Source organism: Trachurus japonicus, chromosome 21, assembly GCF_045865225.1.
Source record: "Trachurus japonicus isolate A0001 chromosome 21, Traja_1.0".
Lineage (NCBI taxonomy): Eukaryota > Metazoa > Chordata > Actinopteri > Carangiformes > Carangidae > Trachurus > Trachurus japonicus.
Genome location: NC_140927.1, coordinates 12,706,248 through 12,732,594, shown reverse-complemented (window position 1 = coordinate 12,732,594; position 26,347 = coordinate 12,706,248). Strand labels below are relative to the sequence as shown.

At 40.5% G+C, this 26,347-nt stretch overlaps 3 protein-coding genes across 8 annotated transcripts; 2 read left to right on the top strand and 1 right to left on the bottom strand.

Annotated features, from left to right (window-relative positions):
* Positions 1-24: 24 nt before the first annotated feature.
* On the bottom strand, positions 25-7,314 carry LOC146964851 (F-box only protein 47-like). Of its 3 annotated transcripts, none has more exons than XM_085764699.1 (11): positions 7,205-7,314; positions 6,703-6,900; positions 5,862-6,023; positions 5,662-5,738; positions 5,218-5,292; positions 4,697-4,805; positions 4,309-4,482; positions 3,700-3,849; positions 2,990-3,132; positions 1,314-1,473; positions 25-525 (listed from the first exon to the last, which is right to left on the bottom strand). In XM_085764699.1, the coding sequence occupies exons 2-11, from the start codon at positions 6,878-6,880 to the stop codon at positions 425-427; spliced, it is 1,329 nt and encodes a 442-aa protein (XP_085620825.1). In that variant the 5' UTR covers positions 6,881-6,900; positions 7,205-7,314; the 3' UTR covers positions 25-424. The 3 variants fall into 3 exon arrangements, with proteins under 3 accessions (XP_085620825.1, XP_085620826.1, XP_085620827.1); XM_085764700.1 differs by having other exon boundaries at positions 25-424; XM_085764701.1 differs by lacking the exon at positions 5,218-5,292.
* Positions 7,315-7,968: 654 nt separating this feature from the next.
* LOC146964850 (claudin-14-like) lies at positions 7,969-12,648 on the top strand. 4 transcript variants are annotated; one of them, XM_085765313.1, is made up of 5 exons: positions 7,969-8,296; positions 8,506-8,936; positions 9,885-10,120; positions 10,282-10,543; positions 11,460-12,640. In XM_085765313.1, the coding sequence occupies exons 4-5, from the start codon at positions 10,310-10,312 to the stop codon at positions 11,964-11,966; spliced, it is 741 nt and encodes a 246-aa protein (XP_085621439.1). In that variant the 5' UTR covers positions 7,969-8,296; positions 8,506-8,936; positions 9,885-10,120; positions 10,282-10,309; the 3' UTR covers positions 11,967-12,640. The 4 variants fall into 4 exon arrangements, with proteins under 4 accessions (XP_085621439.1, XP_085621437.1, XP_085621436.1 ...); XM_085765311.1 differs by lacking the exon at positions 9,885-10,120 and adding an exon at positions 9,794-9,858 and having other exon boundaries at positions 7,970-8,296; positions 11,460-12,198; XM_085765310.1 differs by lacking the exon at positions 9,885-10,120 and having other exon boundaries at positions 7,970-8,296; positions 11,460-12,198.
* A 3,248-nt stretch (positions 12,649-15,896) lies between these two features.
* Positions 15,897-24,931, top strand: LOC146964849 (high-affinity choline transporter 1). Its single transcript, XM_085765407.1, has 8 exons — positions 15,897-16,151; positions 16,388-16,501; positions 16,867-17,022; positions 17,178-17,326; positions 17,613-17,756; positions 18,140-18,293; positions 19,610-19,824; positions 20,466-24,931. Exons 1-8 carry the CDS (start codon positions 15,968-15,970, stop codon positions 21,117-21,119), a joined length of 1,770 nt encoding a protein of 589 aa, XP_085621533.1. The 5' UTR covers positions 15,897-15,967; the 3' UTR covers positions 21,120-24,931.
* The last annotated feature ends 1,416 nt before the right edge of the window (positions 24,932-26,347 follow it).

The following is a 26,347-nucleotide window of genomic DNA, read 5'->3' as shown; positions in this document are numbered from 1 at the left end:
TGACAATGCTATTATTGCACCAAGGTGAAAGGTTCAGTGTAAATAAATAGTGTCAAATAAATACTGTTACTATTAATGAATACATATCAAATACTGTTCATAAAAAATAACACCTAAATTGGATTAAGAGCAGATTTAATATAAAACTTGTATAAATAACACTGCTTTTCAGTCAAAGTAGTAAAACATTTCTATTTTCAACCACTTAATAAAATGTGTTGTAGTGCATATAGTGAACCATAGTCAACGAAATTCATCCTCGGATCTCTCTGAACTGTCAAAGCTGGGATGACAACACTTCACTTGGCAACACAATGTTCAAGTCTTTCTATTGTTGTGAAGGCAAGTCCCCGTCATTCCTGCTGTTTGTTTCTTCTTTGACTCTTCCTCCTCTTTTGTGCGTCTCGCCACATCTGCATCGGTCCTACTTCAGGAGCATGTGGAGGAATTTAGTGTGGAAGTGAGCACTGGAGTCCAGGAGGATATAGAGGGTCTGCAGAGTCTCACTGTGTTCATGGTGGTTTCCTAGAACACATTATGATGGTGTGACTGACTTTATATATATAGATTTAAGTATGTGCCTCTGCAGGAGACCAGAAACTACAGACAGTGTTACACAGGAACAAAATGAGGAGGAAATATCACTGTGTGGTTGAACTGTTCACAGCTCTGAGGCAAACGCAGCCTGTGGTGAGGGTCAGCACTGAAACTGTGAAAGGTCACGAGCCAGAAGAGAACCAGTGGTCCAGAGAATACAAATGACATACTGTAAATACAATATCTTCAGCGTGTGTGGGTAAATGTGAGTGTGCTGACAAGAATTACAATCTGATCATCACATTAGCACTGAGTTAAACATGTATTACTAAAATACTTTTGCTCTGGGTGGAAACATTGAGACAAAGACACATCCAGTAGAAAAATAAGGACTTCTCACTACAGTAAATGCCATCTGTCTGAGCTGTCACATACACACACCAACACACAGACTTTCACAAGCTGCTCCACACAGCAGGGAAATCATTTTCTCAGTGACAACTCAGCCCTGCTTCCACACCCTGAATGTCTCCTCTATACTATATACAGCATGTGTATTGTGTCCAGGCATACAGTACATAACATATTCATCTCACCATCTGGAAATCTTATTCGGTCAACCTCCATTCATATAATTGTATAGTTGTTGTTAACATCCTATCATTGGACCAAAAACTCATGTTATTTATTCCAGTGAGTTCAATATTTAGTTTAGTCAAAATAAGACTTAAAACTTTACTGAAAAATCATCATCATCCAAAAAAAAAAAAACTTACCTGTCACAGAAAACTCAAAGACCTCCCTGATGATGTCTGAAAACATATTCTCCACTTCTCGGATGAAGTTGAACCTTTCAGGAGCCGAGCTGAAGACCTTGCTGATCTGTTGTACCAACCTGACCGCCCACTTCATGTGATAACCGTCCTTCTCACACACCTGAGAGCAAAGCAGTTAAAAAGAAACAAACTCAACAAACAGACATTTTTCACGGCACAAATGTTGTCAAAACAACTTCAACTCATAAAATCAGCAATTACGAGTTAAGATAATTTGGTGTCAAGGCTAATTAGCCAATAAACTTTCTAAAAAAATAAAAAGTCAAAATCAGGAAAATAACATAAAAAAGAGGTTACTTTTTAAATGCCTTTTCAACACATTTTTGAACATAATACCATACATTGGACACATTACAGCACCAATCACAGTACATATTACTGACACTGTGTCCTTACAATAACCTCCTCTGACTTCAGACAAGGTTTTTTCGCTCAATCACTTATCCACTCACCGCACCTTGTGCCAACCAGGCAGCTGACCACACCTCATTTTAAAGGGATAGTTCAACATTTTGGCAAATTGGCCCATTGCCATTGTCCCTATAGTCATAGCAGTAGGTTCGTTACCTTTAATTGTCGGTGCAAGCTATTTTTAGAACGGTGGAGCCGAGCCGTGAGCTGCTCAGAGCTACGCTACGGAGGCTCAGGGGATTTCTTGGTTTCCCTCATCAAACTCATCAAATACACAATCTAACAACTCCGTGGACAAGTTGTGACCTGCACATTCACCACGCTATGAGATAATAACGGAACGTTACTAGACAGAGTTGTTTTAGAGGTAAATTCATGCAAAACCACTGATGCGCGTTCAGGTCCAGTTTTTCGGCATTTACCTCTAAAACAGCTCTGTCTCGTAACGTTACATTATTTATCTCATAGCGTGGTGAATGTGCAGATCACAACTTGTCCACCAGAGCGTTTTGGAGTTGTTGGATTGTGTATCTGATGAGTTTAATGAGGGAAACCAAGAAATCCCATGAGCCTCCGTAGCGTAGCTCTGAGCAGCTCGCAGCTCTGCTCCGCCGTTCTAAAAATAGCTTGCACCGACAATTAAAGGTAACGAACCTACTGCTGTGACTGTAGGGGTTATGGCAATGAGCCAATTTGCCAAAATGCTGAACTATCCCTTTAAGATTCACAAACCCATAACCCTCTTAGCTGAGCATACAGTGAGTGTGTTTACTATTTAAATAATGCTGGATGGGAAAATACCAACTGTGTCCGTCTGAAACTAGCGAACACACCTGAGGTGCATTTGAGCCCTGCGTCTTTGATGTAGAAAGGAATACAGATGGTACGAAGTAGATAGTACCTCCTCTGTTTTCTCTTCACCTCAGACTGACTCCTCTCTCACTGTAACTACTAAAATCAGGCGTGGAAAAATGAGTCACTTCGAGCAGCAAGTGATGATTCATTTCACCCTTTCCTATTCACTCCTATCCTGCATTCATGGTTAGTTTGTTGAAGTTGTCCAGTAATTCTGCCCTCTACCTGCATGGTGTCAAATCAGAAAAAGGCAACCCTAACTGATGAGACTCTGAAGAAAAGACCCAGTATACCTGATCGAGCCTAATGAGGCCCTGTGCAGCAGATGACAGAACAACCAGTGCTCTCACCAGTATGATGTAGACGATGAGTCTGGAGATCTCAGGGAGGCGTCCATTCAGCGCCTTGCTGGCCAGGACCGTGTAGCAGAGACTGCTGCCACACAGCACCAACAGACGAGCCACGTTCTCCACGTGCCAGGGCTGAGGAATCACTGGACATGGTGAAGAGGACAACAATCTACTCATTAAAGGTATAATATCACATATCACATCAGTGTAAAATAGTGAATTTTGTTTAAATATGATTTAGATTTGACATAATAGAACCTTAGGTTTTCTCAGACATCTTATTAATAATATATTATCAATATTAACTTAATATAAATTATGATCTTTGCTTATAAGACGGTGTGTCTAACTGTGCGTTCACACCAAAAGCATCGGGAGCGTTTCAGCGGCCAGAAGTCATTCATTTATGCAAATGAGGAGCATCGCAGCGGCGGCGGCAGCCAGTTGCAGACCGGGAGTCTCACAGTGGGAGAAATTGAGAGCGCCTGAGTGGACACATCTTCCGCGCTGCTTGAAAGTCCCGCCCCTTTGGCTGCTGGCCGTTGGAGCTGAACAGAGCGTTGAAAGCGTCTGCTGCCCATGCTGCTGGCGCTCCCGACGCTTTTGGTGTGAACGCACCATAAGTGTAACCTTGGGGTCCATAGACTATGTGTCTGTCTGATGGTCTGTATCTTCAGTAGTCAATATCCTCTTATACTTCAGTATGTTACCAATGAGCTCCTCCAGGATTGCCACCATTGAGTCTGTGGTCCAGCCTTTAACTGTCAGTTTGCCAAAAAGCAGCAGGATGGCGCTGGCGAGGTCCCACAGAGCGCTGTGAGGCTGACCCCGGTCCACCAGATGCTGCCAGCCCAGAGTGCCTGCAAGCAGAGAGACTCGCTCACCTACTGTGACCACAACACCACACCATGATGTATTTCGGTTAGTCTCACAATACAGTGTCTATGCCTTGATTAGTGCTGTTTGTGGTTACACAAACTGATCTGACATTTTTACATTTAATCAAATGCCCACATACATGAACATCAATGAGCCATAGCCAAAATGGCAGCAGTCACTTTTTTCTGCTGGAGGGAAATCTGATGCAGAGAGAGGTTGATTTCAGCACTAATACTCGCCACTTAACAATAATTCATGGAAATTACCTTTACTGCAAACAGAGGATGATTACAGTCTGTTCATATTCTCAGGGAGTGAGTGTAAACAAATGGAGAAACATCCAACTCGGCAAAACAAACATCAGTCTCATTAAATCAAACAAAATCCCCGCTATTTAAATGTTTCTATAAACTGTTCCATATATAGGTAGGTGGTCTTACCCTCAGGGAGCAGCGGTCCATAGAGGATGAACAGTAGGTGTGCCTGGCTCACCATGGGCCAGGGCTTCAGCAGCTGCATCAGCCAGAATCGACTCTCAGGTTGGTGAATCCACGGGTCCAACAGAACCTGGCGGCAGAAAAGACGGAGCTGCAGCTCCTGGTACCACTTCACCCCTGACCAACAGACACACACACACAACAAAAGGCTTTTTGAGACTTCCACAATGCTCGACAGTAAAAGGCCCAGAGTCACTGAGAGACAGGTCAGAGTCAACTCTTCACTTCACTTTCTGACTGGATATACTTGGTTTAACAGAGAGACTGACGATTATTTCCCATTTTACACTCTGTCCTACTCTACATTCACTTCCAGACATAACACACACACCTGGTTTTGTAGTGATTACTGCCTCAATTTTATGCAGCAGGTTTGTGACATCACACACAAAATTGAACACCCTGTGGCACTCCAGTTCATCCCACCCTGCGATAAGTGTCTGAAAAGGAATCAACATGACATTTGTTTTCCCATGTAGTGATGCTACTGTATCTCACAGGGCAACAAAATATAGCAACCATTTTCAGGTGTTTGAGGTGTTGACATAGTAAAGGTGTGACATTTTAAAAAGCCTTTGCTGTTGTAAACACAAAAAGTATTAATTGTATGTTTTCATCTGTGCCTGGTGTCGCACTTGAGCATGTCCCTGTACTAGGCTGTAGCTACAGTCTGAGTGTTTATTACAATAAACTTTGTTAAACTATTTCAAACGGACAAAGAAAGTTTCATGGAATCTGCATGTAATTACATGGTATTTATTGTATCAAGTGTAACAGTACTTGAGATTTAGTTTAATTACACTCAGAGTCAAATTATCAGGAATTTATTTGGACGTAACATAAATTTCTCACCCTGAGGAAGACACCATAGGTGGAAAAGCCAATGCAGTCTGGAGTTAGACACTGCTCCAACAAAAAGCAGGGATTCTGTAAGATATCAATAGGACAATACTAGGTCAATACTATCTGTTAACACCAATGAGAACTGGAACTATGTATTCATTCAAATACAATTACAATGTAATATAAGTCAGACTTGCTGTTCTCTATTTTAACTGTTTTACTGCTTGGTTAACAATAAAATCTTTTATTAAATTCTAACAATAACTAGTGCTGCCCATCTGATGAATAAAATCAGCCTGGTGTAATAATGGTGGTTGACACCCACACACTGAAGTTTGTACCTTCAGTAAATTATTTAACAATGTAATAATAATAGCTAATAATAACAATAATAATATAACATTTTATTTCTAACACTCTTTAATTAAAACATATAACCTGGCCATTTATTACCTCAGAAAACCTGCTGTGAATAAACTTTAACCTCTCCTTCGTTGGCAGCAACAGGGTACATCTTTTGAACAACAAACCTGAGACACAGTTCAACACAAAAGTTAATTACCAAATATGACAAAATTAACAACTTGTGCTCTCATCTATGTTTTCACTTTGTACAGCAGTGCTGTGTGATGATCAGGAAAAGTGCTGCTCACCCAGGTTTCTGTAGTGTCCAGTGATGGACAGCTGCTCAGGGAAGGTGGAGTGGTGAAAGCTCTGGACAATCGTTTTATTCTTCCAGGCCACAGTGGAGATGTAGTTCACCACATGTCTAGTGATCTCTTTGGACACCATGCCAAACACACTCATCTCCAGCGCTGACAAACACAAAGGACCATTTCACAACTCATTATGCTGCACATGGGTTAAATTAATTAAATACATTGTAATATCAAAATACAAGTTTCAATTTGGCTCTTGCACTAATTGTCAATGATAATTTTTGTGTGGTCTGAGCCAGATGAGCATTTCCCCTTTTCTAGATTCTATAAGATATGATTTATAGGCTGAGGCATCTCTATATCTCTACAACCATTCATTTATATCATATTATTACCTTATGTTAGCATATTCTATCTTTATGAGAATATTGCAGCTGCAGAAATGTCAATATTGCGCTAAGCCATGCTGGAATTTCAACACTACTGTTACAAATGTCTCTTAAAAGTAAAGTACATATTTTGGTATTTAGTATGGTGTGTATTCTGCATTTGCTATGCAAAACTATATTCTGATATATTAATTTATAAATCATTTAAAAAGTAACTGCATAAAATATGTCTTTTTAAAAACAATTTTTTTACTGTCTAAACCTGTCATGTATCTTTCATACTGTATTGACTCTTGACTAATTTAAATAAAATTAAAGCCTTTGTAATGGACCTGTTTGCTCTTTTCTTTTCATAGGGCAACCTGTGGGGAAGGTGTTGAATGTTTGAAGCTTCAGACTGATGAACTGTTCATACTTTATATAAAAGCCAGGCCAGTCACACTCACGGGACAGTTTGTCCAGGATCAAGTCCAACACCTCGGCAGGCAGCCTGCTCAGGAGGCCGAGGCCGGTGCTGCTGCTGCGGGTCATCATGGTTCTTCCAGGCCGGAGGCTGCTCCGCTGTCGCCGGCTCCTTCGTGTCTGTGAGCGCCTCTCGACGCCTCTGGAGGATTTCCTCGCCATGACCCTCACCACTGGGCTGACTGCGTTCACATAAGATAAAACAAATACAAAGATGAGGGTATAAACCTGTAGATAAAAGGCACTAAGAGGCGACACCAGCCACATTTTTTACAGTTTCACACAGTTTCACTTTTACATCCAGGTAAACCGACCATGCTAACTCACATGCTAACCTCGCTAGCCGCAGCTAAACTGAGCACCGACAAACCTCCTGTGATGCTGGGTAAGTTGTGACTTAAACGTTTCCGTTTGTGCAGCCACAGGAAGAAATAAAAAATATATAAATATTTTTTAAAAATCAATCTTATGTTGGAGGTAACTTACCAATATCATTAATTTATAGGTAATAATTAACAGCAGAGGTAAAGGTCAAGGCTGCTGTGAGTTTAGCTTGTTGGTGACGACGTGGTCACACTGGCGCGAAATAAACTGTAAACAGGAAGTGTCGAGTAGAGACTTCATCAAGAAAACAGCACGAAATATTTCAGATAGTTAAAAATATGTCCATTAAATATATCAGTACATGGAAGGTAAAGTATACAAACTGTCACTGAAACAATATGAGTAGTGAAAAGTGTGATACATATTATAAATATAGTCTGTTTCCTGGTTTATATTATAGGAAGTCACAACCACATACTGTGTTGTTATTTAATGAGTTGCATTACAAGGAAACAATTCATTTGCAAAGTAATATGTATCTTAGACCTTCAATAGCCTCTATAAAGGTCTAGGTTTGTTGTTATTTTTAAGAAGCACATAAGTTGCCAAGTGCTTCGTCCCATGTATTGAATGTTTTTTCCCCTGACATATCTCTCATCATTGCTCCTCCAGCCAAAACCTGAGCAGAGGTTCAATCAGCCAGAATAACCACAGCAACACCTGTGTGGGTGTGCAGGGTAAGTGTGCACGCTTATCTTGTCAGTGTTGAGTGTTTGTGTGTGTCTGCATAGTTATGTGTTGTTAAAAAAGGTTTGTGTGTAATACAGAGAGGATTGCAGCCACTCAGACCTCTGAACACGTTTTTTTTTTTTTTTTTTTTTTTTAAAGCCGGGCCTGTACGACACTGTTGACATGGAGTTCCCCTCTAGCAGTGTGCAACAAACCAGCTACGCTCAGCTGCTAATCACAGGATTATACAGCTTAACTAAGACTATTAAGTGTTCCACATTCAAATGGCGTCTCCCACAGGCAGACCTTGGAGAGGATCATCCCTTCACTATAGGGCTCTCACAGAGAGATGAATACTACATGAGGGACCCAGGGGACGGGCCGGGGAAATGCTCTTGTATCCCAACAGGATGTCATGGTGGGTTCAGCCGCAGAGGGAGCGAGCGATAAGCAAGAAGATGGACTTAGAAGATGAACCTGGGATAAAACCACTGCTTTGAATCATCTCACCTGGTTTGCCTCACAGTATGTACCACATTACCATCAAGTACTGTTTAAATGTATGCTTTTTTTAATGTTGTTTTTGTTGCTTTTTAGTGTGAAACTGCTTTCTGATTGCAGTGGATTGATGTTTGGTTTTTTATAAGGTGGATCTAAGTTGATTATCTGATTTATGAAATCATTGTTTCGTTTCATTCTTTTTATTTTGTGTTTCATGTGTGTTTATTTTCTAGACATCTGGAGATGCAGAGTGCTGAATTATTGAGACTGAAGCAGCTCAACCAGTGAGGACAATATCTCCTCTGTCTATCTGCGCTCTGCCTCCGATAGTTGACATCCGCCCTGTTTATCTGCGTGCAGCAACAAGCCAGCAGCAGCAGGACCGTCTCTCATGTCATCAGTGACATGGTGCTCCTGATGGTGACAGGAATAATGCTGATGATGATGATGTCTGGCCAGTCACATATTTGACAGTCCTGCAGCGTGCACACACACACACTTTACTTGTCTGTTCAAAAAGAAGCAGAGACAGAAGGAGCCGGTCAGTGAGGAATCAATGCCAGTGACCCTGTTTATCTGGAACGTCTCCAAATACGTGTCTGTCACTCAGGACAAGTGGGCCGTCTGGACACCTGTGACCATGTAACCTCATGTAGCCTCGTTGGTGAGTACATGTTAAGAGTTTTTACTAAGTATTTAAAGTATGTAAGATTAACCAGCTGTTCATGTGACGTAGTTCACAACAGCAGTTTTTTGCTCAAACTAATTTGAAAGTAAACAAACATGAAACAAAAGCAAAGCTTGTCACAGTTTTGCTTCGGTTCCTGTTCCTTACTTGTTATGCGTTCACTGTCGTCAATCATTAATTAAGCACAATGATGCTTGTATCTCTGATATTTAAGGGGCCCCAACAGCGCCAGGTCTAACACTGAACAATAATCAAGCTTTATAAACAGCCTCTGTTCTCTGAGGAAGTCAAAACAATGGCTCTGTGTGAGCACAGATTGTTTTCTCTGGTTTAAAATTTAAAACTCAGTCTGTCTGAGTTTTGTTGACACAATGAACAAATTTGAATTTAAGGAGCGTTGTTTGTCCATTCATGATTTGAGGTCGTATTTGCTCTGATCAATATTCAGAATCGTGTCACCTAGAGGGTATTCTCTTCAAAACATTGTAAAGGAACAAAAGTAAATGATCAACTACCCATGGGTTTTTCATTTTCTTACGTGAGGGAGGTGTGGAATTTTTACTGCAATGTGTGTAAAAGCGACTGAGTGCCAGGTGATCACAAATCAGTAAATTAGATATAACAGAAATTTGCCAATTATTCCAACAACACTCTAATATCCTTTATTCCCACAGTTCAGGCTGCAGTTCTGTGATCAAGTTATTCAGTCCCTCTCTGTCAAATACCCTGCAGAGCTGTGAAAAATTTCAAAGTTAGTGGTTTATAACAGTACTCTCAGCTTGGGCAGTTTCTGTAAATGTTTAATTTCCTCTCTCCGTCTCTCCTTTCCTGAGGGGTGGCGGAAAGCTTAACAAATAGACTGCTGTGGTTTTGCCCTCCAGAGGAGAGCGTTAAACAGGTGAAGCTGAACACTGCTCTCATTAGTTACAGATGCAGTCATCTGCCACTCACCAGAGACTGATGCCTGAATACTGAAAGTTTCTGCAGCTATTTCTGAATGCTCTCCAGAGACACTTGAGCAATGGCTCAGACGCTGTGACTGGATGTTAGCTCAGTGGAAATTACTGTACTGCTGGGGACCATGCGGAGCGCAGGAGGAATCCAGCCACATCTTCGGCCTGTGGGACTGTAGTTTTGTTCTTAAAGTACTTCTTTTTCAGGTGCTTTAAAGCAGTTCCTTTGCATTCATTTTCTTTTTAAAGTTTCTTATATTGTGTGATACTCAGTGTATCTGTGTCAGCCTGATATACTTGATGCTGCTAAATCTGTACTATTACGTGAACACACTAATCAGCTGTAACTGTAACTGTGTACTTTACAGTTTGAGCATCTGTCCGAGTGAAACAGTCATGGCCAGCATGGCGGTCCAGCTCTTTGGCTTCTTCTTGGGACTGTTGGGGCTTGTGGGAACCGTAGTTTCAACTCTGCTCCCACACTGGCGCAGCACTGCGTATGTGGGCTCGAACATCATCACAGCCACCGCCTACATGAAAGGCCTGTGGATGGAGTGTGTGTGGCACAGCACTGGTATTTACCAGTGTGAGCTGTACAGATCTCTGCTGGCACTGCCACGCGACCTGCAGGTATTATACACGTATTGTACACACACACACACACACCATACTGATAGTGTTTATTCAAATCAACTTATGTATGTACCTTGTACATAATGTATCTTATCTGCCTTGCTGTGTGTTACCATTGCCCAAGTAAATTGCCATAGATTTGGATAATTTTTTGGAAACTAATTTTTGGGATTTGGACTGTTGGATGCCACCCTAACAATACTTTCTATTTACTTTCATTTTCGCAACAAAACAGTTACTCAGATTAATTGGAAAAATAATCAGTAGATCAATCTATAGATTAAACAATTGTTTGTTATCATTTACAATGATAAGTTCATGCAATTTTAGATTGCAGTCCCCTGATTAATAGGTGGATGGTGAGGTATTTGAGTGAGGATTATTTTAGGTGTAAACTGTGTGACATTGGGATGCAGAATACAGTAGATTATTTAAAGAATGATTTATACTTTGGTGCAGTTGTCACTGTTTATTGATATTAATTGACCAGTGATTTGAATTAATGACTATAGGACACAACAGGACAGAAAACAATTTTAACCTTTCAATGTTAAACCTTACTTCTTCCTTCCTGGTTTATGTGTGAAGATAAAAACAACTGCACGCAACGACAACACTTTCATCCCAACTCATTCATTTAGAGAAGTGTTGAAGTTGAGACATTGTTGTAACATATGTGATGAAGTGACAGTAAATGAAGCAATTTGATTGAGCTACTACTACTACTACTACTAGTGCTACTTGTTTATAAATTATATTATCTATGACTGAACACCTTGTGTACTTTATGTCAAGACTTATGGAATTGCATAATTTCCCATTTAATCACACATGACAGTGATGGACCAACTTCATACTGCCTGACAGAAGGTTTGGTCCTTACACTAAAAGTGTTTGTTCTCCTTTACATCAGGCAGCCCGGGCGCTCATGGTGCTGTCCTGCATCACCTCAGTCCTGGCGTCTGTTGTGTCTGCCATGGGCATGAAGTGCACCCGCTTTGCCCGTGGCTCGTTGATCAAGTCTCCGTTGGCAATGAGTGGGGGGATTTGCTTCCTCTGTGCTGGTCTACTCTGCCTGGTCACAGTGTCCTGGACCACCAACGATGTCATAATGGATTTCTACGACCCCTTCCTTCCCAGTGGGATGAAATATGAGATTGGCCTGGCCGTATACCTCGGTTACGCCTCGGCCTGCCTCAGTCTGAGCGGAGGACTGGTTCTGTGCTGGAGCAGCAGGGTTGAAAGGTCACAGAGTCCCCCCTATGCGCAGAGGAATCAACCATCATCGCCTCCCCCTGCCTTCAACAACATACATGTTCCTGCCCCACCATACAGACCCCCAGAGGCGCTGAAGGACAATCATGCCCCCTCTCTTTGCTCCCTTTCTAGCAGTGGCTACAGACTCAATAACTACGTCTAAGACTGGGTGAGACACTAACACGATAACTGTCCACAGGCCACAAACTTTGTGTATGAATGAAAATGATACTGCATGATTCAAAACAGTGAACTGTTCACATCTCCAAATTATTTTTAACATCTTTCCATGTATTTTTGCCTCCTCAAATTAAACAAGTTGGAAAAGTGAAAAGAACAGACCTGTGTCCCACAGTCCTATAATTGACTAAATATTAGCTGCCACATTGGGGAAATATCACAAATTTACATAGTATGACATTTTCCTCAAACGTTTTTGGGGTTTGTTGTGCTCTGTGTGAAGTGAGAACCTGTTGACCAGCTGCTACGTACCTGAAGGACCAGAAGGTGGCAACATATCCCTGCAAATAGTCACACAAGGGACATAAACAAGTTGGCACAATACTCCAATACTACTCTTAATGAATAACCAATTCTTATCGTCACATCCTTGTAGGAGTCTACACTTTTTTTTCTTTTTTCTTTTTTTAGCTGGGAGAAACATTTTGTGAAAGACTCTACAAATGCACAAGTGCTTTTTTAAACAAACATATTGTCTGTAGTCAGTCTGTGTCTTTTAATCATTTTCACGTTGTCAATTATTTAATAAAAACATTTATTCCATTTCTAACAACTTTCAGATAAATGATAAACAAGGAATATGAAAAATGTTTTGTTAATTGGCCTTTCTTAGTGCTAACATGTTAACTTGTACAGTAAGATGGTTGCTGTAACTAATAACATGAGCTGATGGCCTTTAACAGATTTATCTCCACTTGTTCTTAACCTGCTTCCAAAATATGGACAGAAAGAAGCCTCTGACAGGATTAGGTTGCAAAGCGTTGACTTCGTGACTCAAAATCCATCAGTGATATTTACATCAGACTGGTTACAGTTTAACACTGAGGAAACCCTGCAGCAGTTAAGAGCATTAGACTTATTTGTGTCGCTTCTGTCAGTTTAAATCTTCAGTTCAACACTTAAGATCTGCTGCAGTGTGTCTTGTCGTATATCCCCCACACGGACTTAAAGATGACACTAGATGGCGACAAATATCCTTTGAGAAGGAGGCGCAAAGTTGGAAGCAGCTGACCCGCACTGACTTTGATGTAGCATAGACTCTCTGGTTGATGCTCAGCTCTTCTAGACTGAGCTCTATTAATACCATTAATGTGAAATGGAATCGATGATTACCTGATGCATGTTGGATGTGAAGTTCTTTGAGACTGTTGTGAGGCTGTCCAGACAGTCTGCTTCTAACTACCTGTAACACTGTGGCCCATTTGTTCGAAAACCCTCCAATTAGAGCTGCCCTCAGCCTAGCAGCCTGTCAGCCACACACACTAAATTAGAGGACATGTCACAATTCAAAATCACTTTTCTTACTCCCAGTAGTCACATTTTCATTTACACCAGGGAGCTAAATGACTATATTTCTGGTGAAGAATGAAAAATTAGTTTATTTTGGAATCCAAGGAAGAAAATTGCCTGGTATAAGATTTTCCAGTGGTATATGTATAGTGTGTTTTAAATGACAAATTTTAATAAGGTAGAAAGATTCACTCGTTTGACCTGAGTGGAAGTGAGTGGATAATAATGTGCTGAAGTGAATTTCCTCATTTAGAAAGAGGTTTCTGATGTCGGGGCTGAGTTTTCACATTTCAGCACCACGGACAGCGACTGGTCCTATGAAACCTCCTCCGTCATTCAGTAGCTTGGTGTTGTAGGTCCTTTTCACTCCAGGTTTGGGGTCAGGCTATGAGAGGCACGTAAATGTAAAGAAAATTGCCATTTTGTCTCAGAATGGATTGTACCTCAAGTCACCAGAGAGTCAGCACTACTCCTTCCTCATAATTTATGTCCGTTTCTATTATAGGACTATAGGAGATTTTGTAGTTGTGATGTTTGGGGTGAGTTAAGTGATAGCCTTGGACCAGAAAAGGCGTAACTTGGGATGCATGCCTAAGGTGGTTCATGAAATGAAAAAGTGATCCTGCCCAGGCCTTACATCCTCACCATTACCTCCATCCAGCCTGCGTTTGCAGAATAAACGCGGCGCTTTAATAGCGGAGCAAGCGAGGACCTGCGCAAGATCGTAAATCAGGCCTGAAATGTAACCTGGCAGAGCAAAATGTTTCATCCATTGCCAGTATGATATTATGATATTGGAAAGCTTTCCCGGAGAGGCCGTGCGTCACGCCACTCACTATTAGGTGCTATTTTCGTCTTGCCCTGGAAGACATTCATCCACCATCTACCCACCCTGACAGCACCCAATAAACCCACCACTCCCATTCATCTCCACCCTCTCTCCCCCTCCTCCCTCGCTCTTTCCCTTTCCCACTCTCTCTCTCTCTTTCTCTCTCTCTCTCTCGCTCTCTGACGAGCATTGGTGACTTAAAAATATCATAGGATAGTGTTTGCTCGTCCAAGAGGATTACTTTTTGTTACCACAACATTTTCCTAAGAAAACCCGTCTTTGACACTTTTCCAAAGCTTCTTGTGGAGGCCCTGCTCCTGTCATCTGTTTCTACACCTGTTCCTCCGAAGGAGAGGTAAGATAATGTCCGTTTTGTATATTACATCCTTTATCTTAAATGTGTTGGCTGAATGCAACTGCTTTTGAACAAAGTGACAGATGTTGATTTAAAGAGAGATCAATAATGCAATACCGGCCTCTTGAAACCGTGGTGTCAGCGTAACGGGAGCTGAAACCCTCAGCTGTGGTTGAAGTGATGCAGCACATTGGACATTAAACCTTAACCTTCTGTTTTCGGTCTCTTTTGGTTTATGGTTCGCAGTTTTTTTGTGACGGTTCGTCTGGGACAAGTAATGGACCTTTACGCACGGCAGCAGCACAGGAACAAAACTGTGTCGGTCCATATTTTCCATATCTTATTTCTATCTATCCACAGTTTAATTGAATTAAAGATGAAAATAAACCGAGAACCTCTGGGTAAACCAGCACAATAAGTGGAGTAAGCATGTCTGTAATTAAAGTGAACCGTGCGTAAAAGATGTTCAACTGTCTTTAAAGCTGGACAGTGTCGGATCCACCAATCATTTATGGACTCCTATGATCAGTACCAGCTCTAGTTTTAATATTTTTCTGATTCATTGATCTTATAAGGAGCACTGGTTGTTCCTCTCCCTCTGCTATGTGCATCAGGTATAGCTCCTCTTCATAGCGTTCACCGAAGAAGTCCAAAAACCGTTATTGTTGTGGTATTAAGTGAATAATAAAGCGAGAATAACATGAACATTTTTAATTTTAATACAACAAACAAAACAGCCTCCAATGTCAGCTGGTCGTTTGTCTGGTTATTGCGTAAAGTAATATATGAGAGTTGTTTTGTTAAAACAGACATTTTTATGTTTTTCTGGTTGACACTTCATCGCACTTTAATTTACTGTTTTGACATGACTGAGTGGAAGCTACCAACAGACATTTTATTTACAGAAAATACGAAAAACAAAAATCCATTTGTCACGAAATTGTAATTGATGCGTTTTATTCTCGCCTGTAATGAATGACTCCTGAATTGCATGGGCTAAATTTGGTCAGGTCTTTGTAGAGCGTTTTCACGGAGAAAAGATGAACGTCAGTCACTTTGCATTGTTTAAATGAAAAGCAGTGGTTATTAGTTGGATTGATATAATACAGTTTTATAAACTAAGGTCTACGAAGTAAGTGTAACGTTTTTAAATTTGGTAACGTCAGATAAAGAGTTTTGACTGTGGTGTTTTACACTTGACCATTGGGTTTTAACAGGTTGAATCATGCTCCGCGCAATACGCACAGACACAGAGCACTGTAGTCTGTCTTGTCTCTGTTAAAAGACTTGGGGTGAAGCTTCTCTTAACTCATCATTTTTGTCCCAGATCAAAGTCACAAACAGTCCTCGTGCACCTGTTTCTTCTCCTCCTCGAGCTCCCTCCATGAAATTCCAACCCTCCGCGCGCACTAACACCTGATCTCGGCGGGAGGAAGCGGACGGAGGGAAGATGACCGTCCACGCCGAGGGTATCGTGGCTATCATAGTCTTTTATGTCCTCATTCTGGCCGTGGGGATCTGGGCTGCGTGGAAGAACAAGAACTCTGGAGTCAGCGAAGGCATAGACCGGAGCGAAAGTATCATGGTCGGAGGAAGAGACATCGGGTTGTTCGTTGGTGGATTCACAATGACCGGTGAGTCGGTCTTTGAATCTGTGTTTGATGTTATATGATGTTATATGAGGTTAGAAAAAGATCATAATTTCACAAACTCTACCTTTTACGCACGGGGAGCGCACGGGTCACACATATAATTTACTGCCCCAGTTTAACATTATATTTTAGAGAATGTAAAGCTTTTGCAACGTGTACTACTGCTACTTAATAAAAATATTATTTTTTACAAATTATACTTTTTTTCTTGGTTTCAGCCACTTGGGTGGGCGGTGGCTACATCAATGGGACAGCAGAATATGTCTACCTGCCAGATTATGGTCTGGCGTGGGCACAGGCGCCCTTTGGTTATGCTCTTAGTCTGGTAGTAGGTAAGAACCGATTTCTTTCATCTTAACTGTGCAAAGAAGTGAGTTGAGTTGATGCAAATTAAAAGCACCAAGCTTCATGAAGAACCACACATGTAACATGCGTCATTTACCACATAGGATGAATATGCTTTTCCTACTCTCAAGGCAGATTTCCATTCATTTTACATAATCACAATGGGCAGGAAATGATTGATCGTCATCGGGTTTTTTTGTGTCACTACATTATTGTTAAGTAGCTAAGTAGTTCAGATTGCTGTCAGTTACACACTATGCAATGCTTCAGACAGTCACTCTATATACTTGCATACATGTCATGCTGTACAAATTTTGAAAATCACCTTCTAAAATAATTTCCACTCATTCAGGTGGCCTTTTCTTTGCCAAACCCATGCGGTCGCGTGGATACGTCACCATGCTGGATCCCTTCCAGCAGCTGTATGGACAAAGAATGGGAGGGTTGCTCTTCATCCCTGCACTCATGGGAGAAATCTTCTGGTCTGCAGCCATTTTATCTGCCCTAGGTAGGCAATTTAAATGGTATATATTTAATGTCATCACATCTGTGGCTAAACGAAAAACCCCTAACTAGCCTTTAAATGCCCTGAACTCAACCATGTCCATCACTTGATGTTTATTTTAAATCCAAGTGTGCTGAGCTGACTGTGTTGCCCTGCAGGTGCCACTCTGAGCGTCATCGTGGACATAGACATCAACATGTCTGTGGTGATCTCAGCTCTGATAGCAATCTTCTACACACTTGTCGGAGGACTCTACTCTGTTGCGTACACAGATGTGGTCCAGCTCTTCTGTATCTTTTTGGGCTTGGTGAGTTTCAGATTAATATCTCACCAGGGAGAGACTAGAGATGACAATGGAGGCGACGCAGTAGGGGATGACAAAGTTTTACCAATGAAGATGAGAGTTACTTATCAAGCATAACAAGCATCACATGAAACCTGATCAAAATGTATTATAAATGTATTAAATAAAAATCATTTGTATCAGTAATGGGAATTTGGCAGGAGCATATTTTGATCATGGAAGTACTGTATATCAGAGTTAGTAAATATTTGTTGAAACCATAATGATCTTTGTTTTCTGTACACTTCAGTGGATCAGTGTTCCCTTTGCTTTGTCCAATCCTGCCGTGTCGGACATCAGTATCACAGCAAAGGAAGTAATCTACCAGTCGCCCTGGCTGGGGAAGATTGAGCCTGAGGACAAATGGCTCTGGGCGGACAACTTCTGTTTACTGGTAAGTCATAACTCTTGTCAGAAGATTCAGTAGGAGACAGAATACCACTGTAAAGTAAACGTATTACACATTGTGACTTCACTTTAACTGTCATAAGCTAAGTGGGCTTCAATAAAGTATTAAAGCTCAAGCACAGTGCAGCCTAGTTTTTCTTTTCTTTCTTTTTTTAAAGATAAAGATTTCTCCAAAAAGTGAAAAACATGACATGATCTGCGATTCACTCAAAGCACAGTTTCAGAAGAGATTTGTCACATTTGTTGTGTAGTACATAGATAAGAGATAGATTAGATAGATACATGTTTAGAGTTGTGTTGGAGGTGGTCTAGCTGACCGTTAATGTATTGGTTTGGTGTCTGTATTTACTATGGTGTTTCTGTTTCTAGATGTTGGGGGGGATTCCCTGGCAGGTCTATTTTCAACGGGTTCTTTCTGCCTCTTCAGCTACCTACGCCCAGGTCCTTTCCTTCATCGCCGCTTTCGGCTGCTTGGTCATGGCCGTCCCCTCGGTACTCATAGGAGCTATAGGGGCCTCCACTGGTAAATACACACATGCACACATAAGCACACATGTCTCTCTGTCTCTCTCTCTGTCACTACAAGACATGTTGAAGTTGCTCTGGATTTACGTAACAGCTCTGTTTAAACACTGAACACAACTTTTAAAGTATTTTAATAGAGTCTACGTGCTTGATGCACACACGCACGCACACACACACACACACACTTTTATGTCTGGATTGCACCTGAGAAAACAGATCGTACAGATGAACACAAACATATCAGATGCTGATCTGTGAATTAAGTGTACACACACAGACACGTACATTGATTAGGCAGTAAATGAAACATCATAAGACAATCGAAACATCCAGGAATCTGATCCTTTATTCAAATAGGAAAGTGCGATCAAAGGGAGTGCGCTGCCTTCCTGGGTTGTTTACACCCCAGCAGCTTTTTTTCAGATGTGTAAATGCAGATGCATACAGTGTCTGGAGGGTAAACAACAGCAGACGGATCCTGTCACGACGGGCAGAGGAGAGAGCCATCAGACCATGCTGATTTAGTGAATATTACATCTGAAGAGGAGCTAATTAATCTGGTCCATCTGAAGCTGTTTCATGTATAACCGGCACTAATCAACTGCTGTTTGTGAATATCCAGGGAAGGAAGGGAAAGACAGAGACTGAGATTGTGTACGTCTGTAAAATGAAGAAACAGAGAGAGATGGAAAGATGTCAGAGGGTTTAAAAGCTAAAGACGTATAGGAGAACATGTAGTGCCTTCTGAGCTGGAGGACTAAAACAGCAGTGGTTACAGTAATAGGTGACTTTGATGAAGGGGAGTAATGTCCGTGTGAGTAACTGTTGACTATAGCCACTAACAACCATTCCAAATTGATATAGTGCATTTTAAAATATATTTTTTAAATACACAAAATGGGTTAAGAAAAATCATATGCCTACAGTCCATCCATGCATAACTCTGTATTTAATCAACCATCAAAATCTCTCATTAGAGTCAATGGTTAGCTGCAGAAATGAATCATTATGAAATAAGTGATTATTAATCAGATTTACAATTAAAATGCAATTAAACTACTTAATGTATTCCTCAACACTTTTTTAATCTTTTTTACAGTGAAGCTGCACCAATGTCAAGTCAGTGTATTAACCAGTTAATATTAAATAGATGTAATATTTTTTTTTACCGATTATGACTCTGTTCTCTTTATCACTGTCACATAAAATCCTAAAACCACTGGATGCAGTGAAGAGTACTTTCAAAAACAGGAGATGTTAAAATAAGCATTGACACTGTAGTTCATTTTCATTTCAACATTTTCTCTTTTCCAGACTGGAACCAAACCTCTTATCCTTCCCCTCCGAAGGACATGGACCAATCAGATATGATCCTGCCCATAGTGCTTCAGCACCTCTGTCCACCTTACGTCTCTTTCTTTGGTCTGGGGGCGGTGTCCGCTGCTGTGATGTCATCAGCAGACTCGTCGATTCTCTCCGCCAGCTCAATGTTTGCCAGAAACATCTATCAGCTCGCCTTTCGGCAGTCGGTAAGAGTGCCAACATAAACACCGACATATAAGAAACACAGTTTCAGCATCAGTCAGTCAATATATCAATCAGTTTCATCTCATTGGTTTCACATATCAGTCAGATTAAAAATAACACACACAAAATAAATCTACACTTACTGTAACTGTTCACTCAAAATTAATGATAATTATTAATAATAATAAACTGTTGTTTTTTTTTATTATACTGTATATATGAACCAATGGATAATATATTGGATAAAACATTCATGGTTTCCAGAAGATGAATTCTCATAATGAACCCCTAACTAGCTGCACTGTATGATTGCAATTTATGGTTTTGATTGAAATGTTTCGACAACTATTAGATCAATGGACATGCAATTTGGAAAATATGTAATTGCACCGCTGGATTAATCGCCATAACTGTACTTCAACTAACTGTACTTTGTGTTAAATGCAAATTAGCAAGTCGTAACATGTTAATACGCTGAATTATTTCACTGACATTAATAAACATAAGTTAACATTTTCATTGTGGTAACGCTGACGTTAGTCTTTAGCTAGTTTAGCCTTACAGAGCTCCTAGCTGTAAACAGGTCTTCTCCACATTTCATTCTTCCTTTTTCACTCTCTCATTCCTTCCTCCTTTCCTCCAGGCCTCAGATCGTGAGATTGTTTGGGTGATGCGCTGCACCATCTTTGTATTTGGAGCTCTTGCCACTGCTATGGCATTGTTGACAGGATCAGTCTATGGCTTGTGGTACCTGAGCTCTGACCTGGTCTATGTCATCATCTTTCCCCAACTTCTAAGTGTACTGTTCGTCAAGGGCACCAATACCTATGGTTCTGTGGCTGGCTATATCTTTGGTCTTTTGCTGCGCATTGGTGGAGGGGAGCCCTACCTCAAACTCCCCCCCTTCATCTACTACCCTGGCTGGGTGACCCAGGAGAAGGTCCACCACCTCACTGGTGAAAAGGAGTACTTTGTCCAGCAGAGGTTCCCGTTCAAGTCTGTATCCATGGTGGCATCCTTCTTGGCTAATGTGGCCTTTTCTTACCTCACAAAGTACCTATTTGAAAGTGGCATGCTGTCACACAAGTACGACTTCCTGGATGCTGTGGTGTCCAAGCACAGCAAGGAGATCATGGACAAGGCTACACTAGTGAGCAATCATGATAACATCATCCTTTCAGAGATGGCGCCCGTCAGGCAGGGCCTGGGTGCGTCACTTGCTGGAACCTTCATCAACACTGAGGTCCTCAGTGATGATGAAGCATCCAGCCCAGAGGCTTTTGACAATGAAAACTAGACAACAAAGGCACAAAGGAAACTAGAACCAAGGAATATGAAGAAGAAGGAATAGTCAAAGAGGCATTGACATTCTTCAGAAAACTTGCTACTGCCACACTGGAAGCTAAATCAACAGGAATCTGCTGTGGCTTCCAAGTGACTCCACAAGTTTGTTTTATGCTGATGACATGGTGCCTCCTTCTTTTTTGAGATTCCTTGCCCAGAGACAGGAAGTTGACTGTCAATCAGCTATGTCAAGCTTACCATACTCATTGTTGTGTTTCTATCATGACTGTGAATCCAAAACCACCACAACCATTTTAATTTAAGTGCTGCTACAGTGATAAAGGGAACATTCAGTGGCCATACAGTAAACCAATATGAGGAAGTTTCCAAATGTTTGTGGGTAATGAGAATAGTGCAATATAACCAAGGAACTGTGTCCACAAAGCAGTGTATGGGTTGATGTACATAATGTATGTATGTATGTATGTATGTATGTACACCTGCTGCCAAAGCAGCATCAAGTGAGCGCTCCATCAACCTTTTTAGACTGAGTGTTAAGTTTGCATAGAGTAAATTTATTGATAGAGCAATAAAATTCTTAGGATCAGTCTTGTACAGATAGATACGTTATACTGAATTTGCAGGTTGCATTATAGTTTTTAACTTGAGGTAGATTCCTTGCAGATTTTGTTTTGTGTGTTCGGCTTGCTCTTAATCCTCCTGTTTTTCTCAGTTATTCCAGACAATTGTCAATTGACAATTGACAACAAGTGTCAATTCAAGAGCCTCATACCACCATATTATATGATATTTCCAAACCCTGGACTTGTTAAGCAGGAGGTTGATATTGGATGATTCTGCAAAATCACAGATTGCAGTCAATCACATTTTATAATGTGCACTGCCAATTTATTATTCCTCACAATGCATAAATTAGAGCTACACTAGTCAATTAATCACAATTTTGCCTCTGCTTTGTTCTCCACCTACATCTGAGGTAACTCTCTTCAGCTGCTAAATTCTTATGGTTCCCATTTGGTAGCTTGCTTTGTCAGGTAGTGGGTTTATCGGAACCTTTACATTGAAAACTGGAAATGAGATTAATTAGAACAGCTGGAATAACACAAAATAGCAAAAAACAAACAAACAAAACAAAAAAACCAAACCCAAGTTTATGGTGCCAAAATCAAATACACCCCACTACTACCTTGCACCCACACTTTTTGTACTTTTTGTTTGCACTAAACGTAAAACATTCTGCAGAATCATCATGATATGGATGTAATTCCAATGGAGCTTTGTCTTTTATTAGACATCCTCCAGTCAGAAATGATTTCCTACAATGGCCCTGAAAGTTCAACGCACTGCAACGGAAGAAAACACAAAATACACAAACACTGCACAAAAAAAAAAAAAAAGAAAATCTCAACTCATGTTACGTAATTCAAGTGTTTCCAGGGGTGGGGACACAAAGAAGGCGTAATCACAGTGGTTCAAGTCCCTCATGGTCTCTCTGACTTTCCCCTCTCCCCGTCAGGAAAATATGATGAACCTACCACTTTCACTTCCATGTTAATCGGTCTACATTTCTATTTATTTGTACTGTATGTGCAGTCATTTTATGCACTTCCTGTGTTGTCAAACTAATGAAGACTTCTGAATTTTCAGCACACAGACTATGTCTTTGCTTGTGTTTTCTGAAATTGCAATGTGTTGAACTCTCAAGGCCACTGTAATCTCCAGATTAAAGATACCATAGTTTTACAGGTTTTTGAAAATCTTACCTTCCAGGCAGCCACTGGCTATACCATACATTCAGAAAACCTATTTTGCAATCTCTGTTTTTTCCAAGCTTTGATGTACAGACATATTTACTGTATCTACATAGGCATTCACAACAATAAAAGCACATTTGATGTAAGTAAGTTCATTTTCACATATAAATCAAATGAACCAAAATCGCTGCCTGGACAGTACGAAATTCAGAAATCTAAAAGATTATACTACAGGAAGTTTTGAAAATGATTATTGTTATTAAAGTACAACATTATTTTAAAGAACAAATATGGTCCTTTAAAAATGAGAATCTATTTTGAAATATGTCTGTGTGCGTGTGCCTGTAATAGTGTGTTTGCTTATCCTATATCTGTATTGACTGGCCAGCCACAGCAGGTTAGCAGAGACAGGAAGTGATGGTTCCTCCCAGGATGGTGTCAGTAGCACCAGTCATTATTGATCCAGCCCCTAGTCAATTAGCCCCCAGGACGTTTGATTAATGCTGTAAAGTGGTTTGAGATTGTGGTTTACGAGGCTTTGTTTTACAGTGTGTTATACACAATGATGAAGAGTTTTAATGTGACCATCATCCACATCATTCCTCAATCTGAGTCCTTACATCCTCGAAGGTCTGGCTGTTTTAAACTACTGGACACAATGCAGCTCTGAATAAGGAGTAGAAGTAAAGGAGTTGTCACTTTATATGATGATTTTTGGCATTGTCAAGTGTTACTGTTGTCCAGTTGACTCCTCTGTGTTTGTCCTCAGTGCTGTTGTGGTTTGTTGGTGTCTTTAATCTATGGACTCGCCTTAATTCAGAGGTCAGTGGAGGGAAATGAGCGGATTAGCATTGCAAATATGGCAACTTTTTCAACAACATTAGGCTAATGTTGTACTGTTTTTTTAAAGTTAATATCAATTATGACCAACACAAGTTACGTGTTGGTCTGGTGTTCACTGATTTCCCTTTACCATCTGTGGCACTCAGCCATGAGCCCATTCATTCCTGAGGACTAAAATCTTCTAACATTGATCACAAATACTGTATGTGGTGTCATTTAAAGGAAGATACATGATGCATGTGTTGGGGACTATTTTCACTGTGGATAATGGATGGACCGTGTGAAATCCACGGATGTGGATTTATGCCCTTTGGTAGTTTAGTGACTATTTACTGCAGAAGGATGGTGTATGTGGGGTTAACTAAAAATGATTTACAGTGAGTAAATTTATTTTACGGAGGGAATTATGCCTTATTCTGTGACAGTATGAGGAGTGGATTACTGATACGGTTATAACAGTATTTGGACAATAGAGTCCGGTGGAATACACAAAGGGATATAAAGAGACTTTGGCTACAGAGGGAATATAGGATCATGTCATTGTAGATTTTGGTCATTTGACAGGATTTGTGGACGGAAAGAAGATTGTAGCCTTATCTTTTAAGGTGGAAATGGCCTGGCAGTTAGTCTTTATCACAACTTGGGAATAAAGAGGGTTTGATCCTTGTAGGCAGCCACACCTGTTGAAGTACAATGATGCAAACTTAATCCCCACCTGACTCCTGGCCCCTCCCTGTCTTATACAGTTGTGGGTTTGGAGATATGCCACCTTGATGACGTCAGCTTGAAACTGAATGGGGTGACTGCTGCTCTGATGCTATGCAAAGTGTCAGGCAATCTCTTTGGACTTTAATGTGAATGTAAGCTTTCCTCCTCATCAGATAAGCCTCATAATGAGTGTGCTGTAGCATAGGTTCATCCACAAACCTGAACACACACTGAAAAGAATCATCATCAGCTGTTAGACGGACACATCTGTGGTTCTATGTCGTAAATTGCAATGATGCTGTATTTTTGTGTGATAAATGTATATACCAAAAAAACATAGGAACAAATTCGTCTACTTTTAAAGGCAGCACTGAGAATGATGTTTGTCAACAGTGAAATTGCAGCTATTTATTTATTCATGCAGTGTCTATGAGATCTATACGAGTATAGTTGTAAACATGTGAGGTCAGTTGAATAAATTATATTATTTAGCACAGTCATGATCTGGTTTTCCTTTCTCCACATATACATACATACACACACATACATTGCTGTGTTTAAATGTTAGAGATTACATGGTTTGTATCATGTGTTTCACACTTCAGTTTACAATTATTGCTTGGGCATGTCTTTCTTTGTGTGTGTGTGTGTGTGTGTGTGTGTGTGTGTGTGTGTGTGTGTGTGTGTGTGTGTGTGTGTGTGTGTGTGTGTGTGTGTGTGTGTGTGTGTGTGTGTGTGTGTGTGTGTGTGTGTGTAAGGTGTGGACTGACTGCTGTCTGCTCGGGCGCATCAATCAAAAAGCCCACCTCAAAATCTTATAACTGCCAGAACTGTCAAGGCTGTCAATCATGTTATTTTCACACACAAACACATCTCACAAGCACACACACGCGCAGCGCACTGATGGAAAAAAAAAAACTTAAATTATCTTTTTCCTCATGGTACAGTTAACAAAAGGTGTTTACTCCCTCTCTTCTTTCTCTCTCTCAATCTTTCTCTGTACATGTTGTTGGTGTGTGCTTGGAAAAAAACAATATTTAGCTGTAGTTCCTTAGTCCCTGTGTCTGACACAAGCTGTGTAGACTCAGAGAAAATTTCTTATTAAGCTCTAAGTTTATTACAGAAAAATCAGCGCTGATTAAAACAGATTTGAGAATGAAAGTGAATCAAGAAAATTAAAAAAAAAAAAAAACAGGACCATACTCCAGAGGATAAATAAAAAGCAATAAGGAAAGTGAGTTATCTTATTGTTTTCCATAAACTTTGGTTGAAGCACTGAAGTGATGAAGTCAGGTCCTAAAAGCACATTGATGTATGAGGGTATGTGTGAATACTGTGTTCCTCTGCCTGTCTTTTTTTTTTTCTCACACTTTCCTGCCTTCATAAAGAGGATTTCTGCACTTGACAAGGCTCTTTGTTGACACTTTTTGGATCTGTGAAAAGTTTGTGATTCATTATCTTTCATGTTAGTTAATGACATGGTTCACTGAGTCATTTTGGTTTGATGTAGATTCACGTCTGCAGTTACATGTAACAATCCCTTGAGTGTCTTCAAGTCTAAATTACATTGACACAGTCTCAAACAGAGCTGCATGTGAGTGTGGATGTTACACCTCTCACTGTCAGTGCTTCACCTTGGGGGAGTCAGGTATCACACTAACGCAGGAAGCTTTTATTCAGTCAGTAAAAACCGATTAAGGCATGTGAGCAGGTATAATGGTAATGAGTGCCAGTGAAACCAATTGCAGTGTTACGTGATTGAGCTGCAGGAGACAATCCCATACCTCAGTATTCTGTGGAAAAGAGTCAAGAAATTATTCAGCACATGTATATATGTTTAGGAAACATTAATCAAATCAATCAAACATTATTGTAAAACTGGTGAGCATTGTTCAACTCCCTGCTGAAATTTTTT

Coding starts and splice junctions, on each gene's coding strand:
- LOC146964849 (XM_085765407.1), top strand. CDS start 15,968: ATGACCGTCCACGCCGAGGGTATCGTGGCTATCATAGTCTTTTATGTC. Junction 17,757..18,139: donor CGGACAACTTCTGTTTACTG/GTAAGTCATAAC, acceptor TTCTGTTTCTAG/ATGTTGGGGGGGATTCCCTG. Junction 19,825..20,465: donor AGCTCGCCTTTCGGCAGTCG/GTAAGAGTGCCA, acceptor CCTTTCCTCCAG/GCCTCAGATCGTGAGATTGT.
- LOC146964850 (XM_085765312.1), top strand. CDS start 10,310: ATGGCCAGCATGGCGGTCCAGCTCTTTGGCTTCTTCTTGGGACTGTTG. Junction 10,544..11,459: donor CACTGCCACGCGACCTGCAG/GTATTATACACG, acceptor CCTTTACATCAG/GCAGCCCGGGCGCTCATGGT.
- LOC146964851 (XM_085764699.1), bottom strand. CDS start 6,880: ATGGCGAGGAAATCCTCCAGAGGCGTCGAGAGGCGCTCACAGACACGA. Junction 5,293..5,661: donor TTCACAGCAGGTTTTCTGAG/GTAATAAATGGC, acceptor GATATCTTACAG/AATCCCTGCTTTTTGTTGGA. Junction 4,483..4,696: donor AGTAATCACTACAAAACCAG/GTGTGTGTGTTA, acceptor TCTGTTGGTCAG/GGGTGAAGTGGTACCAGGAG.